General features: G+C 40.7%; 1 protein-coding gene across 1 annotated transcript in view; it reads right to left on the bottom strand.

Annotated features, from left to right (window-relative positions):
• Window positions 1-12586: 12586 nt before the first annotated feature.
• Window positions 12587-17621, bottom strand: part of CIAO2A (cytosolic iron-sulfur assembly component 2A) — a 50507-nt gene continuing 45472 nt past the window's right edge. Inside the window, exons 4-5 of the mRNA XM_053718474.1 lie at window positions 14053-14098; window positions 12587-13706 (exon numbers count right to left, since the gene is read on the bottom strand). Of these exons, the coding sequence (XP_053574449.1) occupies window positions 13609-13706; window positions 14053-14098 (144 nt within the window). The 3' untranslated portion in view covers window positions 12587-13608. The remainder of the gene's footprint in view (window positions 13707-14052; window positions 14099-17621) is intronic.

Here is a 17621-nt window from a genome sequence, read left to right as displayed (position 1 = left end):
TTTAAGGCTGTGAAGGTCAGCAGGCCAATTTTAAAATATGTTAGCCATTTAATTGGAAGCCAATGCAGGGAGTGAAGAACAGGTGTTATGTGGCAGAAGCGAGTTTGATTGGTCAGTAGTCTGATTGCTGCGTTTTGTACCGTCTGAAAGCGATAGAGTTCTTTTTTTGGGAGGCCCAAGTAGAGTGCATTGCAGTAATCTAGCCTAGAGGATACAAATGCATGGATTAATGTTGGCATATCATCCGGTGGAATTAAGTGTTGTATCCTGGATATGTTTTTCAGCGTCGTACCTTTGCTGAACTAACGAGTTCATAGCCTCCAAGCTCCAGGCCAGTTGGGTGATCATGGGATATTTTTGATGTCCGGGGTCCCCTCACCAAGAGTAACTCTGTTTTGTCCGGGTTCACTTTGAGACAGTTAGCATTCATCCATTCTATGAGGTCTGTTAAGCAACTGTTTATGCGGCTTGCTGGGTCTGTAGTATCTGAAGCAAAGGAGAAGTAGAGTTGTGTGTCATCAGCGTAACAATGCTACCCTAGACCATGTCGGTTAATGAAGTCCCTCAGTGGTAGCAAGTAAATTGCGAATAGCATGGGAGACAGGATGGATCCTTGTGGAACTCTGCAGGCCAGTTCTGTTGGTGCTGATGAGCTTGATCCTTATATTACTCTCTGTGATCTACCAGCGAGGAAAGATTTAAACCAGTTAAGGACTGTGCCTCCTAGACCACAGATGTGCTGCAAGCGTTCTATTAGAATCCTATGGTCAATGGTGTCAAATGCAGCTGAGAGATCCAGAAGTATTAGAATGGAGTAATCACCTTTGTCTCTTGCCATGCGGAGACCATTTAGCACTCAGACTAGCGCTGTTTCAGTGCTTTGGCGGCATCTGAAGCCTGACTGGAAAGGATAGAATATGTTCAGGCGTGATAGATGGGCTTCCAGTTAAGTTGCCACTACTTTTTCAATTATTTTCACCAGAAATGGGAGGTTGGATACTGGTCTGTAATTAGTCATGCAGTCTGGGTCTAATAAAGGTTTCTTTAGGAGTGGTTTTACCACAGCTTCTTTTAGAGGATATGGGAAGTCTCCTGTTTTTAGTGAACACTGCACTATTTTTGTGAGGGCTGGGGCGAGTGTTTCAATGCATCCAGATATAAGCCGAGTTGGAGCAGGGTCTAAGTCACACGTAGTAGGGTACAACTTTTCTATGGTGTTTTTAACTCCTTTTATATCCACATTTGTAAAAGTGGACCATAAACTGGGGCAATCTGGCATTCCATTGTAGTGGTTCTGGTGTGTAACTGTTTGGCCTGCTGTGATAGTGGTTTGGATTGAGGAAATCTTGTCTCTGAAGAAGTTTGCAAATGCTTCACATTTATCCTGAGAAAAGTTGGTGGGGCTAAGCATGCATGCTGGTTTGCAGAGCCTTTCTATGACATAATGTTAAGGTGAGATCAGTGAACTGTGGACAGCATTCAGCCCTTTAGATTCTGCTTGGATAGATTCTGATTCAGTGATTCCAGGAAGAATTAAGCTAGGCACAGAACACACAATAGGTGTATTTATAGACACATGTGTCACTGGATTCACCGGATGTGTAAAAATCTAAGGGAAAGAAAGAGGAAAAGCAAAGATTCCCAGAAGACTCAAGGAACCTTTTTTGCTTCCTTCCAAAGTTGCTCTCCTTTCTTATTGCTGTTACTGATTTTTTTTCATTTTACTGAGCAAACACTGGAAAACAATTGTCAGTATTTATAGCAAGGTAACAAACTGTTTGATGTATTTACCAAATACCTTCTCTATCATCAAGCTGTAACTGCATCTTAACATGACCCAGTAATGCACATTGTAAAAATGGTGGTATGTAAACACACACAGGTATATATATATATATATATATATATATATATATATATATATATCTCAATGTACGTGAAGAAGCACACTCCCACTCGCTCATGAGACAAATACCAGGGTGCAAAATCTCTCAATGAACACTGTCCAGTCTGTGGTCTGAGGAAGGAGTGAATGCTCCGAAAGATACAGAATGTCTCTTTTTTGTCGCACTAGTAATGCACATTCTTATGTTGTTGGAATTTATTTACTACTAAAATAGAATGGGAACTAAGCTACAGTTAAAGGGATACTAAACATTCAGATACAGCATGCAATTTTAAGCAACTTTCAAATTTACTCCGATTAGCTATTTTTCTTCGTATCTTTATTTAAAAAGCAGGAATAAAAGCTTAGGAGCCGCCCCATTTTTGGTTCAGCACCTGTGTTGCACTTGCTAATTAGTAGCTAAATGTACCCACCATTCAGCAAGTTCTATCCAGGGTACTGAACCAAAAATGGGACTGTTGCTAAGCTTACATTTCTGCTTTTTCAAATAAAAATACCAAGAGAACGAAGAAAAATTGATAAAAGGAGTAAATTAGAAAGTTGCTTAAAATTGCATGCTCTATCTGAATAAAAACCTAATTTATGCTTACCTGATAAATTTATTTCTCTTGTAGTGTATCCAGTCCACGGATCATCCATTACTTGTGGGATATTCTCCTTCCCAACAGGAAGTTGCAAGAGGATCACCCACAGCAGAGCTGCTATATAGCTCCTCCCCTCACTGCCATATCCAGTCATTCGACCGAAACAAGACGAGAAAGGAGAAACCATAGGGTGCAGTGGTGACTGTAGTTTAATTAAAATTTAGACCTGCCTTAAAAGGACAGGGCGGGCCGTGGACTGGATACACTACAAGAGAAATAAATTTATCAGGTAAGCATAAATTATGTTTTCTCTTGTTAAGTGTATCCAGTCCACGGATCATCCATTACTTGTGGGATACCAATACCAAAGCTAAAGTACACGGATGATGGGAGGGACAAGGCAGGAACTTAAACGGAAGGAACCACTGCCTGTAGAACCTTTCTCCCAAAAACAGCCTCCGAAGAAGCAAAAGTGTAAAATTTGTAAAATTTTGAAAAGGTGTGAAGCGAAGACCAAGTCGCAGCCTTGCAAATCTGTTCAACAGAGGCCTCATTTTTAAAGGCCCAGGTGGAAGCCACAGCTCTAGTAGAATGAGCTGTAATCCTTTCAGGGGGCTGCTGTCCAGCAGTCTCATAGGCTAAGCGTATTATGCTCCGAAGCCAAAAGGAGAGAGAGGTTGCCAAAGCTTTTTGACCTCTCCTCTGTCCAGAGTAAACGACAAACAGGGCAGATGTTTGACGAAAATCTTTAGTAGCCTGTAAGTAAAACATCAAGGCATGGACTACGTCCAGATTATGCAAAAGACGTTCCTTCTTTGAAGAAGGATTAGGACACAATGATGGAACAACAATCTCTTGATTGATATTCCTGTTAGAAACCACCTTAGGTAAAAACCCAGGTTTGGTACGCAGAACTACCTTGTCTGAATGAAAAATCAGATAAGGAGAATCACAATGTAAGGCAGATAACTCAGAGACTCTTCGAGCCGAGGAAATAGCCATCAAAAACAGAACTTTCCAAGATAAAAGTTTAATATCAATGGAATGAAGGGGTTCAAACGGAACTCCCTGAAGAACTTTAAGAAACAAGTTTAAGCTCCACGGGGGAGCAACAGTTTTAAACACAGGCTTAATCCTAACCAAAGCCTGACAAAATGCCTGGACGTCTGGAACTTCTGCCAGACGCTTGTGCAAAAGAATAGACAGAGCAGAGATCTGTCCTTTTAAAGAACTAGCTGATAAGCCTTTGTCCAAACCCTCTTGGAGAAAGGACAATATCCGAGGAATCCTAACCTTACTCCATGAGTAACTCTTGGATTCACACCAATAAAGATATTTACGCCATATCTTATGGTAGATTTTCCTGGTGACAGGCTTCCGAGCCTGTATTAAGGTATCAATGACTGACTCAGAGAAGCCACGCCTTGATAGAATCAAGCGTTCAATCTCCATGCAGTCAGTCTCAGAGAAATTAGATTTGGATGATTGAAAGGACCTTGTATTAGAAGGTCCTGCCTCAGAGGCAGAGTCCATGGTGGAAGAGATGACATGTCCACTAGGTCTGCATACCAGGTCCTGCGTGGCCACGAAGGCGCTATCAGAATCACTGATGCTCTCTCCTGTTTGATTTTGGCAATCAGTCGAGGGAGCAGAGGAAACGGTGGAAACACATAGGCCAGGTTGAAGAACCAAGGAGCTGCTAGAGCATCTATCAGCGTTGCTCCCGGGTCCCTGGACCTGGATCCGTAACAAGGAAGCTTGGCGTTCTGGCGAGACGCCATGAGATCCAGTTCTGGTTTGCCCCAACGATGGACCAGTTGAGCAAACACCTCCGGATGGAGTTCCCACTCCCCAGGATGAAAAGTCTGACGACTTAGAAAATCCGCCTCCCAGTTCTCTTCGTCTGGGATGTGGATCGCTGACAGGTGGCAAGAGTGAGACTCTGCCCAGCGAATTATCTTTGAGACTTCTAACATCGCTAGGGAACTCCTGGTTCCCCCTTGATGGTTGATGTAAGCCACAGTCGTGATGTTGTCCGACTGAAATCTGATGAACCTCAGTGTTGCTAACTGAGGCCAAGCTAGAAGAGCATTGAATATTGCTCTTAACTCCAGAATATTTATTGGGAGGAGTTTCTCCTCCTGAGTCCACGATCCCTGAGCCTTCAGGGAGTTCCAGACTGCGCCCCAACCTAGAAGGCTGGCATCTGTTGTTACAATCGTCCAATCTGGCCTGCGAAAGGTCATACCCTTGGACAGATGGACCCGAGAAAGCCACCAGAGAAGAGAATCTCTGGTCTCTTGATCCAGATTTAGTAGAGGGGACAAATCTGAGTAATCCCCATTCCACTGACTTAGCATGCATAATTGCAGCGGTCTGAGATGCAGGCGCGCAAATGGCACTATGTCCATTGCCGCTACCATTAAGCCGATTACTTCCATGCACTGAGCCACTGATGGGCGTGGAATGGAATGAAGGACACGGCAAGCATTTAGAAGTTTTGATAACCTGGACTCCGTCAGGTAAATTTTCATCTCTACAGAATCTATAAGAGTCCCTAGGAAGGAGACTCTTGTGAGTGATGATAGAGAACTCTTTTCCACGTTCACTTTCCACCCATGCGACCTCAGAAATGCCAGAACTATCTCTGTATGAGACTTGGCAATTTGAAAGCTTGACGCCTGTATCAGGATGTCGTCTAGATACAGAGCCACCGCTATGCCTCGCGGTCTTAGAACCGCCAGAAGTGAGCCCAGAACCTTTGTAAAAATTCTCGGGGCAGTGGCCAACCCGAAGGGAAGAGCTACAAATTGGTAATGCCTGTCTAGAAAGGCAAACCTTAGGAACCGATGATGATCTTTGTGAATCGGTATGTGAAGGTAGGCATCCTTTAAGTCCACTGTGGTCATGTACTGACCCTCTTGGTTCATGGGTAGGATGGTCCGAATAGTTTCCATTTTGAATGATGGAACTCTGAGGAATTTGTTTAAGATCTTTAGATCCAAGATTGGTCTTAAGGTTCCCTCTTTCTTGGGAACCACAAACAGATTTGAATAAAATCCCTATCCTTGTTCCATCCGCGGAACTGGATGGATCACTCCCATTACTAGGAGGTCTTGAACACAGCTTAGGAATGCCTCTTTCTTAATCTGGTTTGCTGATAACCTTGAAAAATGAAATCTCCCTTGTGGAGGAGAAGCTTTGAAGTCCAGAAGATATCCCTGAGATATGATCTCCAACGCCCAGGGATCCTGAACATCTCTTGCCCACGCCTGGGCGAAGAGAGAAAGTCTGCCCCCCACTAGATCCGTTTCCGGATAGGGGGCCGTTCCTTCATGCTGTCCTGGGGGCAGCAGCAGGCTTCCTGGCCTGCTTGCCCTTGTTCCAGGACTGGTTAGGTTACCAGGCCTGTCTGGAATGAGCAACAGTTCCCTCTTGTTTTGAAGCGGAGGAAGTTGATGCTGCTCCTGCCTTGAAATTTCGAAAGGCACGAAAATTAGACTGTTTTGCCTTTGATTTGGCCCAGTCCTGAGGAAGGGTATGACCCTTGCCTCCAGTAATGTCAGCAATAATTTCCTTCAAGCCAGGCCCGAATAAGGTCTGCCCCTTGAAAGGAATGTTGAGTAATTTAGACTTTGAAGTCACGTCAGCTGACCAGGATTTAAGCCATAGTGCTCTACGCGCCTGGATGGCGAATCCGGAATTCTTAGCCGTTAGTTTAGTCAAATGAACAATGGCATCAGAAACAAATGAGTTAGCTAGCTTAAGCGTTCTAAGCTTGTCAATAATTTCATTCAATGGAGCTGTCTGGATGGCCTCTTCCAGGGCCTCAAACCAGAATGCCGCCGCAGCAGTGACAGGCGCAATGCATGCAAGGGGCTGTAAAATAAAACCTTGTTGAATAAATATTTTCTTAAGGTAACCCTCCAATTTTTTATCCATTGGATCTGAAAAGGCACAACTGTCCTCAACCGGGATAGTGGTAAGCTTTGCTAAAGTAGAAACTGCTCCCTCCACCTTAGGGACCGTCTGCCATAAGTCCCGTGTAGTGGCTAAATATAGGAGGTGGGGAAAAGGGCACACCGGTTCTATCCCACTCCTTGCTAATAATTTCTGTAAGCCTTTTAGGTATAGGAAAAACGTCAGTACACACCGGCACCGCATAGTATCTATCCAGCCTACACAATTTCTCTGGAATTGCAACTGTGTTACAGTCATTCAGAGCAGCTAATACCTCCCCAAGCAATACACGGAGGTTCTCAAGCTTAAATTTAAAATTAGAAATCTCTGAATCAGGTTTCCCCGAGTCAGAGATGTCACCCACAGACTGAAGCTCTCCGTCCTCATGTTCTGCATACTTTGACGCAGTATCAGACATGGCTCTAACAGCATTTGCGCGCTCTGTATCTCTCCTAACCCCAGAGCTATCGCGCTTGCCTCTTAATTCAGGCAATCTAGATAATACCTCTGACAGGGTATTATTCATGATTGCAGCCATGCAAGGTAATCGCTATGGGCGTCCCTGATGTAATTGGCGCCATATTAGCGTACGTCCCTTGAGCGGGAGGCGAAGGGTCTGACACGTGGGGAGAGTTAGTTGGCATAACTTCCCCCTCGACAGAACCCTCTGGTGATAATTCTTTTATAGATAAAGACTGATCTTTACTGTTTAAGGTGAAATCAATACATTTAGTACACATTCTCCTATGGGGCTCCACCATGGCTTTCAAATATAATGAACAAGTAGGTTCCTCTGTGTCAGACATGTTTAAACAGACTAGCAATGAGACTAGCAAGCTTGGAAAACACTTTAAAACAAGTTTACAAGCAATATAAAAAACGTTACTGCGCCTTTAAGAAACACACATTTTCCCAAATTTTGAAATAACAGTGAAAAAATGCAGTTACACTAACGAAATTTTTACAGTGTATGTAATAAGTTAGCAGAGCATTGCACCCACTTGCAAATGGATGATTAACCCCTTAATACCAAAAACGGAATAACAAATGACAAAAACGTTTTTTAAACAGTCACAACAACTGCCACAGCTCTACTGTGGCTTTTTACCTCCCTCAATACGACTTTTGAAGCCTTTTGAGCCCTTCAGAGAAGTCCTGGATCATGCAGGAAGAAGCTGGATGTCTGTGTCTTTAATTTTTGCTGTGCAAAAAAATGCTAAAATAGGCCCCTCCCACTCATATTACAACAGTGGGAAGCCTCAGGGAACTGTTTCTAGGCAAAATTCAAGCCAGCCATGTGGAAAAAACTAGGCCCCAATAAGTTTTATCACCAAACATATGTAAAAAACGATTAAACATGCCAGCAAACGTTTTAAACTACACTTTTATAAGAGTATGTATCTCTATTAATAAGCCTGATACCAGTCGCTATCACTGCATTTAAGGCTTTACTTACATTACTTCGGTATCAGCAGCATTTTCTAGCAAATTCCATCCCTAGAAAAATATTTTAACTGCACATACCTTATTGCAGGAAAAACTGCACGCTATTCCCCCTCTGAAGTTACCTCACTCCTCAGAATATGTGAGAACAGCAAAGGATCTTAGTTACTTCTGCTAAGATCATAGAAAACGCAGGCAGATTCTTCTTCTAAATACTGCCTGAGATAAACAGTACACTCCGGTACCATTTAAAAATAACAAACTTTTGATTGAAGAAATAAACTAAGTATAAAACACCACAGTCCTCTTACGACCTCCATCTTAGTTGAGAGTTGCAAGAGAATGACTGGGTATGGCAGTGAGGGGAGGAGCTATATAGCAGCTCTGCTGTGGGTGATACTCTTGCAACTTCCTGTTGGGAAGGAGAATATCCCACAAGTAATGGATCCGTGGACTGGATACACTTAACAAGAGAAAAAAAGGGTTTTAGTATCCCTTTAATGAGTGTTTTCAATAGAGACACCATGCTAAAAATTCCCATTGCATATCCATAATTTTTGTTTAAAGAAAACAAAATCATAACAACATATTGAGAATGGCAGAAAGGGATTTGAATATTAAAAAGTATATTTTTACATAAAAAAATTCATACCAAAACAATGGGCAGAATATATTTAAAGGGTGGCGTTTACAAAAGTACTAATTTCCAAAGAGTAGTAGATATGTGGAGAAAAAAAAACCTTCTAAAAAAGAGGAACTTCCGGGCAGCGGCCATGACAGTTTGCGAAGCTGACTTTTGCTACAAGCCCTAACACAAATCTATACACAATCCACTGTATGCTAACTCATCAAGCACCACCTTTTGCTAATAATTCTGCAGCAAAGCAAGCTCCTTCAAACGATCCTTTTACCTAGATCGGATGTCAGATTCAGACCACCGGAATACTACAAGGGTTGCGTGCCGCTGTCGTTATGAAGCAGTGATACCCCACAAGAACTTCTCTATCTCTATTGTAAAACATATTTTACCTGCCTGCCATACTCCTGCTGAACTATGGAGACTGCCATAAGTATTTTGGAGGAGTTGCGCTGCCTACTGAAAACACAAAAAGAAAGTACTAGCATACATTACACTATTCAACTCCCTACTCTGACTGAAATGTTCCCAGGGGACCATATAAATGACAGCGCCTCTAAGCCTCAACGTTTGCTGCCCGCCAAAACAGTAAACCACAGAGAGACTTAAAGTCTGCTTCTATAAAGCCTGCGATTTGGGATAATGGGCCTGACCAAATTGTCAACGACATGGAAAGCAGTGCTCCATGGGTGAGAGCTTGTGAAAAAGCTACCGACTCAAGCTGATCAACTTTTGACCCGCAGCAGATACCTATGATGCATATTCTGATGGAGACAGCAGACTACATTCAGATCAACAGATCCATACAGCCGTGAGTAGCGCAGATCCCACAAGCACCTCACCAACTTTACGTTCCCATGCAGTCTTGCCGCACTCTAACTGGGACCCTGGCGGTTTGCCTCAGACTGCTCTTTGTGACCACGTCAAGAGGTGCTGGCGATTGATGGAGGACCTTTTGGTTTGCAACCTTTATTTTCTACTACCCGTTTTCGTGCAGTTTTGCTACACTTGAGTTGATTCCCTGGCGGTCCACTCTAGGCTGTCATTAGCGAACATCGGAAGAAATTGTGACGATCCACAGTGGACCTCTATACCCACAGTGGCTGTTAAAGTGTGATACCAGCTACAATGAACAAGACTCCAAATAGCTACTAAGCACTTGTATGGTGACTCTTTCTTTATTGTCCGTTGTTTTTCATACTGAAATTGTTTTCTCTGTTACCTCAGTTAAGCATAAAATGCATTAGTAACCGATACATGACTATTATTGGATCCTATAGTTACTTATTTAGGGTTCAATTTCATATGACACACTGTCTGTTTTGCACTTTATGACCCTCAATATTCCATGTGACCCTGCTATTATCTACCACTATACATATAGACATATAGAACCACTTCTCCAAATATAACCCAGAATATCTTAAAGTTATCAAGTTATGCTTATCTATTTATCTCTCTAGTGGTTCAGCCCAACAATTTGGGATGTCACCATGCTGTCAGCGGCCGATATGGCGTGATGGCTCCCTTTTTACTTTAGTATCTATGTGTTTATTGGACCCAATCAGTGCTCCAACATCTACAATTATTAGCAATGCAATATATGGTATAGATGCTGCATCTTGATAAAACTATAGTCATAGATATATATTAGTATTTAACTGTCACTTTCCATGGTCACTTTATTATTCCTAATAATTATTCAGCCTATTGCTGATACTTTGCTATAGTGTAAGTAAAGGATCCGAATTAGATAACAAATATACACTTCTTTATTTGTAGCAGCAAGGTCTCCCTTTACTTTATATGTGCAATCCACGCTTAGCTCAACTCTACAGATCTCTCTTGTGATAATTACAAAGTCTCACAGGTTAACTAGGATTCTTCTGTTAATTGGATCCTATATATATTTTATAATTACAGAATTATGGGCAAGGCACGGCTCCACCTTAAACTGTATCTGTAAAAAACTTCCTACTATATCCACACCACAGGCAGATCCCTAGTTATGCTTACCTACTTTATTGATGTTATACAAATCTAATAATAAACTATAAAAACGAGGTTTACAAGATGAGACCCATAAGTGGTCTTCCCACATTAAGATTCCTTCTATTACGGTTATTGCCACCTTAAACATCTGAGGTCCAAGAATGGCCTCCTGTGTTAATTTGTTTGAAGGCTTATAAGTCTGGCATCCTTTATGGATATTAAGTACTACATCTGTCTTTTGAGCCTTAAAGGGACACTAAACCCAAAAATGTTCTTTAATGGTTCAGATAGAGCAGTGATTTTTAACCTTTTTTTTGCCGTGGCACACTTTTTTACATTAAAAAATCCTGTGGCACACCACCATCCCAAAATTTTTAAAAAAATCACACATTGTAGCCTAATACAGCTTATATATATACACATACACACAAACTCACACATACTGTATGTATTATGCTGTTATGCCATGCCTCCTACAAACTACCCCTGCACTGGGAGTAAAAAACAAGCAAAGTTTAAAAAATATGTCACACTGTTGTCAGTCGGCCGTGGCACACCTGAGGATCTCTCACGGCACACTAGTGTGCCACGGCACACTGGTTGAAAAACACTGAGATAGAGAATACAATTTTAAACAACATTCCAATTTACTTCTATTATCTAATTTGCTTCATTCTTTAGATATCCTTTGTTGAAGAAATAGCAATGCACATGGGTGAGCCAATTAGATGAGGCATCTATGTGCAGCAACCAATCAGCAGCTACTGAGCCTATCTAGATATGCTTTTCAGCAAAGTATATAAAGAGAATGAAACAAATTAGACAATAGAAGTAAATTAGAAAGTTGTTTAAAATGGCACGCTCTTCACGAAAGAATTTTTTTTGGGTTTAATGTCCCTTTAATATGCAATATAGAATGTTTAAAGGGACAGTTTACTCAAAAATTTTCTCCCCTTTAATTTGTTCCCAATGATCCACTTTACCTGCTGGAGTGTATTAAATTGTTTACAAGTAGCTCCTTTACCCTTATATTGGCATTTGAAATAGTTGATTTAGCATGTGGTATCCCCACCTATTCTGAAAGTTTGTGGCCGCAGGTCCAAGCTATAGATAAGCTTTGTAAACACAGCCAGCAGAAGAAATTATACTCCCAGTGGGCTATAGCAGAGATAAGGTAATACAATGTTGATTTTCCATTGTTCTCTAAAAGTACTGGTGATTGTTTATGGACAGATATAAGATAAAGAAGCAGGTATATGTACACAATGTGATACAGTAATGAGATCTGATTATACCTACAAGCTCAACCTATTTTATTAGGCTGTGGCTTCAAAACACAAAATCAGAGCTTTAATATACACAAATAAACCTTAAAAAGCTAATTTTCATACATGTTTTACTCTGCAGTTGGTAAAAAAGCAATTGTAAACACATTAAGGAAAAAACTATTTTACTGTATACTGTCCCTTTAAGATCAGTACCATTCTTATGTTAGCTATCTTGGAGTACTAAACACCTCTAAGCTGTACTGTAACCATTTATTCTCCTTGTACTGTTTGATTAATATATACTCATTGTATGCCTGAACTTAAACTTTAATAAAAATTATTTAAAAAAAAAAAAAAAAAAAGAAACTAAAAGGAACAAGTACAGTTTAGCTATTCAAAAATCTATGCAAGACAGAACCATTCTAACATTCAAGTTTACTGGTTTTTAGGTAGACTAGAACGTAGATGTAATTAATATTATTAGTTGTTACACACTGGGGGCAAAATGTGTTGACCAGACAGATTCTGTTTAGATCAAAAGCTCCTAACAAATATTATGAGTTGCTGTCCAACCCTGTGGCTCCAGGAGGTCAGCCCAGACTTTGCATAGGGTTAGAGATCAGCAATAGTAATGTCACAGGTCACTTGCTAAATACACTGCAATGAAGAGCTCTGACTGTGTATCGGGTAACTCAGACTGCTAACCTGGGGGCTGTAAACCTGTTTAGAAAAGCATTAATTATCTAAATGCCTGAGGTAGCACAAATATGAAACATTTTAGTGAGAGAGTCTGATGTAAGTGGTGTCAAATATTTTATTTGATTCTGTCTGTACAGTACAGTTTAATACAACTGGTGAGATCCAGTCACCAGTTATTTTTTTCATACCTATACATGAGCAGTATTCTCCTCAGATAACCCCTTGTGGTCCAGACATATTGACAGGTTTAACTATACAAAATAATATATATCACTTAACAGTGAGCGTTCCTTTAAAAAGAAAAAAAGTGTCCAAGTAATAAGTGAATCACAAACACGGTGTAACTGTGTATAAAAAAATTATATAAGCTACGATCTGTGATACTTCACAAGGAAGTCTCACCAATTGGGACTACAGGTACATATTCCCAAATCCAAATTTCCAAAATCCAAACTTATTTGAAATCCAAAATTTTTTGTTTTTGTTTTTTTTAACAGAATGATAAAAAAAATACAGTTTCTGATAGAACTATGTATACAAAAGTATTAAAATGATATAAAACTACCTTTAGGTTTCATATATAAGCTGTATTGTGACATGTAAATATTGCCTAAATGACATACGATGTTGTATACATTTAGTTCCATCCCCTCTCTAAACTGTCCTATTTTAACGATGCAAATATTCGGAAATCCGGTCCCAAGCAGTTTGGATAAAGGGTTTTCTACCTGTATACGCTTTTTTGATACACAGCTACACAGTGCTTCAATTCACTTATTACTTGGGCATATTCACAGGTTTATTCATGATGATCAGTGCATCTGTACCAACCAGTTGCCAAGAGCATATATGAGGACCGATAAAAACCTAATTTCATACTTTATCAGGCTATTTGCATCTGTGGGAAGCAGTCCAAGAGAGAAGAGGAAATTGCTATTGTTCATAACTATGGTGCAGAAGGATTGGTAACCCTATTAGGGTCATTAGTTGTCGTCTTGTGACTTACTGCACGCTACGTTTCTTGCTTCTCACGCACTGCAGTATTATGGTTTCCTTTGATCTTGGATAAATGATGGTTGCGCCCCTCATACGTGCAGAGGAGCCTTCTCTTGCCTGGGGTTAGTCAGGTTCTGTAACGCACTGTTCCACAATTTCTCGCAGGCTTGGGTTCTCCATGGCTGCTGAAACGCGTTCCTTATCATTTATCTGTTTATTTACTGACAGAAAAGACACCCGTTAGAGAGAAGATTTAGCGTACCCTGTGTATGCTACATACTACAAAGTGACTGCTTAGAGTAGTGCACAAACTCATTTACATGTCATATCTGATGCAAAGGAGAACCAGGATTTCCAAGTAGGTACAAATATAATTTTCTATGTAGATAATTTTTTTCCATGCAGTGCTTAATTGCAGATTTATACTATATATATATATATATATATATATATATATATATATATATATATATATATATATGAATGAATTTCTGATTAATTGTATTCAAAACACTAAATGCCCCCTTGCAATCTACCTTCCTCTTAGCAACATAAGCTGTGACTTACTATCTTCTTCTGTGGAATGGGTGCCCTCAGAAATATAGATCTCCAGCTGTAAAACAGAACAACATGAGCCTAATACATGGAAGCGGATTGAAAACATAGCAGAGAAGCAGCTAGCAAGTACAAGGTTGCTCATTTTATTTAATTGTTTGTGGGAGGATTGTGACACAAGTTTTCCACTAAAATCCAAAGAATATACTGATCAAAATTTAACCAAAGCCTGAATAAGAATGCAGAGTAAATGCCAAATATCCCTGCGGTCCAAACTCCTGTGCCAAACCAGTGGGTGTGTGAAACCAGGATTTGTCATTAACTCCTCCACACTACAATGTGCTCAAAACATCAGCATATGAGATGTTAAACTATCAGCAGTTATGTGCCTGCATTGTAGGGAAGAGGCATTCTACATGCAGATTAAATGTATGTTAGTGTGTCATGTGAGTGCCACCAAGTGGTGAATGTACAAATTGCAGCGAATAAAAGTTCTCTAGATGTTAAATGGGATAGTAGCCACTTTAAAGGGACTAAATTAAACATTCCTGATTAAGATAGAGCATGTGAAATGTTTAGTTTACTTCTACTATTAAATGTACTTAATTTTTCTTGGTACCTTTTGTTGAAAAAGTATCTAGGTAGGCTCAGGTGCAGCAAAGCACTAAAGGGAGATAGCTGGTGATTGTCGGCTACGCACATATGCCTCTTGTCATTAACTCACCATGTACGTTTAGGTAGCTCTGAGTATTGCATTTCTGCTCTGAAGTCGACTTTTTACTATGTGTTTAACCTCATTGCATGGATTAAACACATAGTTGTATGCAGGACTTAAACAATATGACTATAGTTTACCAGTTAAAGGAAAAGTTACTAGTTCAGAGAGCAAAAATTATTAGTCCCCTCAATATTAAATATAGGCAAAGTCCAGAATTCTTACTCGTCCGCTTCAATATTTTTTACTCATCTGGGACTAGTGTAAATTTGTTTATGCAAAAGTAAACTACTCTAGCACAGTAAAGAGAAAATTGTGTCTGCAGAAAGAACATGCCTCTTCTTCACAGCAAAATGTTAGAAAATAAACAAAACATACAGGGGTTGAGAAATAGACCCTAAAGGGACATAAACACAACATTTGTCTTTCATATTTCAGATACAGCATACAATTTTCAGATTTACTTTTATCAAATGTGCTTCATTCTCTTGGTATCCTATGTTGAAGGAGAGCAACTGGGTGACCCAATGACAAGCAGCTAGCTCACTGTAGTGCGTTGCTCCTGAGGTTACCGATGTATGATTTTCAACAATAAATATCAAGAGAACGAAGCAAGTTAGATAAGATGTAAATTTGAAAGTTGTTTCAACACAGAGTCAACTCCTACTAAGTTTCAAGAAGCTCAATAAAGATCTGCACAAGGACCTAAGAGGAGAGAGGGGCAAGCAGTAAAACATGAAATATATTGTTATTGTTTTAGTTAAATAAATGTATTTTTCTCCTTCTAATAAAGTACAGCTTTAAATATGAACCTAGAAACTGGAAATAGTTCACCTCCCAATAATCTCAATGATCTAGCCATGTATTTTTAATGGTATATAAAATCAGTAGATTTCTGATTGAACTGGAAAATTATCTCAAAAGTCATTATTCTAAAAAAAAAAAAACGTGATATAAATCGAGTCTTAAAGGGACAGTCAACCCAAAATTTGTCATAAGTCATTCCTATAAAGCTGCAAAGCTTATTATTTTCAACTTTTTCTAACATAAATCTTAATAGTACTCACTTTTTGCGCCTCTGCCTGTGTAAAATGTCCGCCTGCCCCCTCCCCTATTTCGTCCCAGGTATCGTCATCATGGTGCAGTGCTCAGAGTTATTTTTCGGCCATACACGCTCCCGTGATTTGCGCATGTGCAATGCGCCGATAAGACTGCTAACCAAAGAAAGTTCAACTTTCGGTGAGACGAGTTTCCTGTGGGAGGAGCGTGAAGGTGGAGGTGCACGCTCAAGCTCACCTGTATGGACCGGTGTGAGCAATAACAGCTTTCTTTCTCCCAAGCCAGTAAGCCTTATTGCGAGGGTGCTTTCCAACAAGCCTCGCTGGAGGCATAAACAGGGCTTTAGGAAACTCTCTGAGTCCCGTAAGGCTGGTTGGGAACAGCCAATTTGCACTGCTACAAGTCACCATTTGCACTCTACCTCTTATGACTGTTAAGACTGTAAAAAAAAAAAAATAAACAAGCTAAGTGTCATGGCTGGAAAGATTGGACAGCCCTGCGAGGTCTACCGTACAGCCCTGCTCTGAGAGACGTAAGACAGCCAGGGGCAGCGAGACATTCAAGCGAGTGATATAATACTGTGACACTACAAGCAGGACCGGGAGCAGGAGTCGGTGTGAAGTTAATCATATACTTACCACTCATCTCACTCCAGGCTGGAAGCGGCCGGCGGACGCCGAGGATCAGCTTTTCGAACGCCGCTCCCCCCCCTCCAGTAAGTCGGTGAGTTGCTCTGACGTCAGAGCGCGACGCTGGAAGCCGGTGTCGCAGGTGTGTTCGGCTAGTGCTGCAAGGTTGCCAGATACGCCTGGAGCTCGAGGAGAGAGAGCTCCCTGTGAAACCTAGCCACCAAGGTCCGGACACGACGTGCCGTGAAGTTGAGGGGGGGGGTAAGTACATTAAAGCCTAAGTTAATATTTACCCTGGGACATTTCACAGTGGGTCTGAGCTTGGAAGCCGTTGCAGCCCCCAGACAGAGTTAATCTGTGCGGCTGGAGGAAGTTTGGTCCTGTTTGTGGTTGTATCAGTTTGAAGCATATCGTATGGGTGATTTCTGGAAATTGCAGTCACTTATAACTCTGCCTGTGGAAACATAGAGGACAGAACACTACTGAGGTTATGGCTGTTATCCCTTGCTTGCTTGCAACAACCAGAAAAATCTGCTATTTGTTATACTTTAAGAGTAGTGCACATGGTGTCCAGATATAGCAGGCTGGTCAAAAAAGCTAAGTGGGCCAATTATTATACTGGGCCAGTCTGGTAAAGCCTGTCTGCGTAGTGTAAAATCTTTCTTTATAGATTTGGTTAAAGGAGATACGAGAAGGCTAAAGGCTCAGACATTGAAGTAATCGTGTTATTTCTGAGAGATAGGAGTTGGTCTACATATAAACTCAGCCATACAGTTTGTGTCATCAGTAACTCTACACAACTTAAGGGAGATAACTGGAGGCTGGAAAGGACTCCCATTTATATCTGTATCCCTGAAAAAAAGAGAGGACAGAACATTACCAATCTCCTTGGTGCCCCCCTTTGCTTGCTATTATCAGCCAGAGAATCACGTTTTATTTGATGGTATGGGCTCTGGCCCTTATGAGTCCATAGAACTGGCTGCTATGTAGAAACGTACCTGGATACTAGAGACAGCAGGCTGTATATTGCAAACTATATGGGACTTGTATCATATTGGCATCGTATAGTAACTTAAATCAGCATAGTGTATAACCTCTCTATGAATATGTGGTTAAGGGAGATTTAAGAGAGTCAAATGAATATATGTTGATATCGTGAAACTGTGCCACGTATGAAA

The sequence above is a fragment of the Bombina bombina genome, chromosome 6 (genome assembly GCF_027579735.1).
Source record: "Bombina bombina isolate aBomBom1 chromosome 6, aBomBom1.pri, whole genome shotgun sequence".
NCBI lineage: Eukaryota > Metazoa > Chordata > Amphibia > Anura > Bombinatoridae > Bombina > Bombina bombina.
Note: the sequence above shows the minus strand (reverse complement) of the source record. Positions and strands in the feature narration are given on the sequence as shown.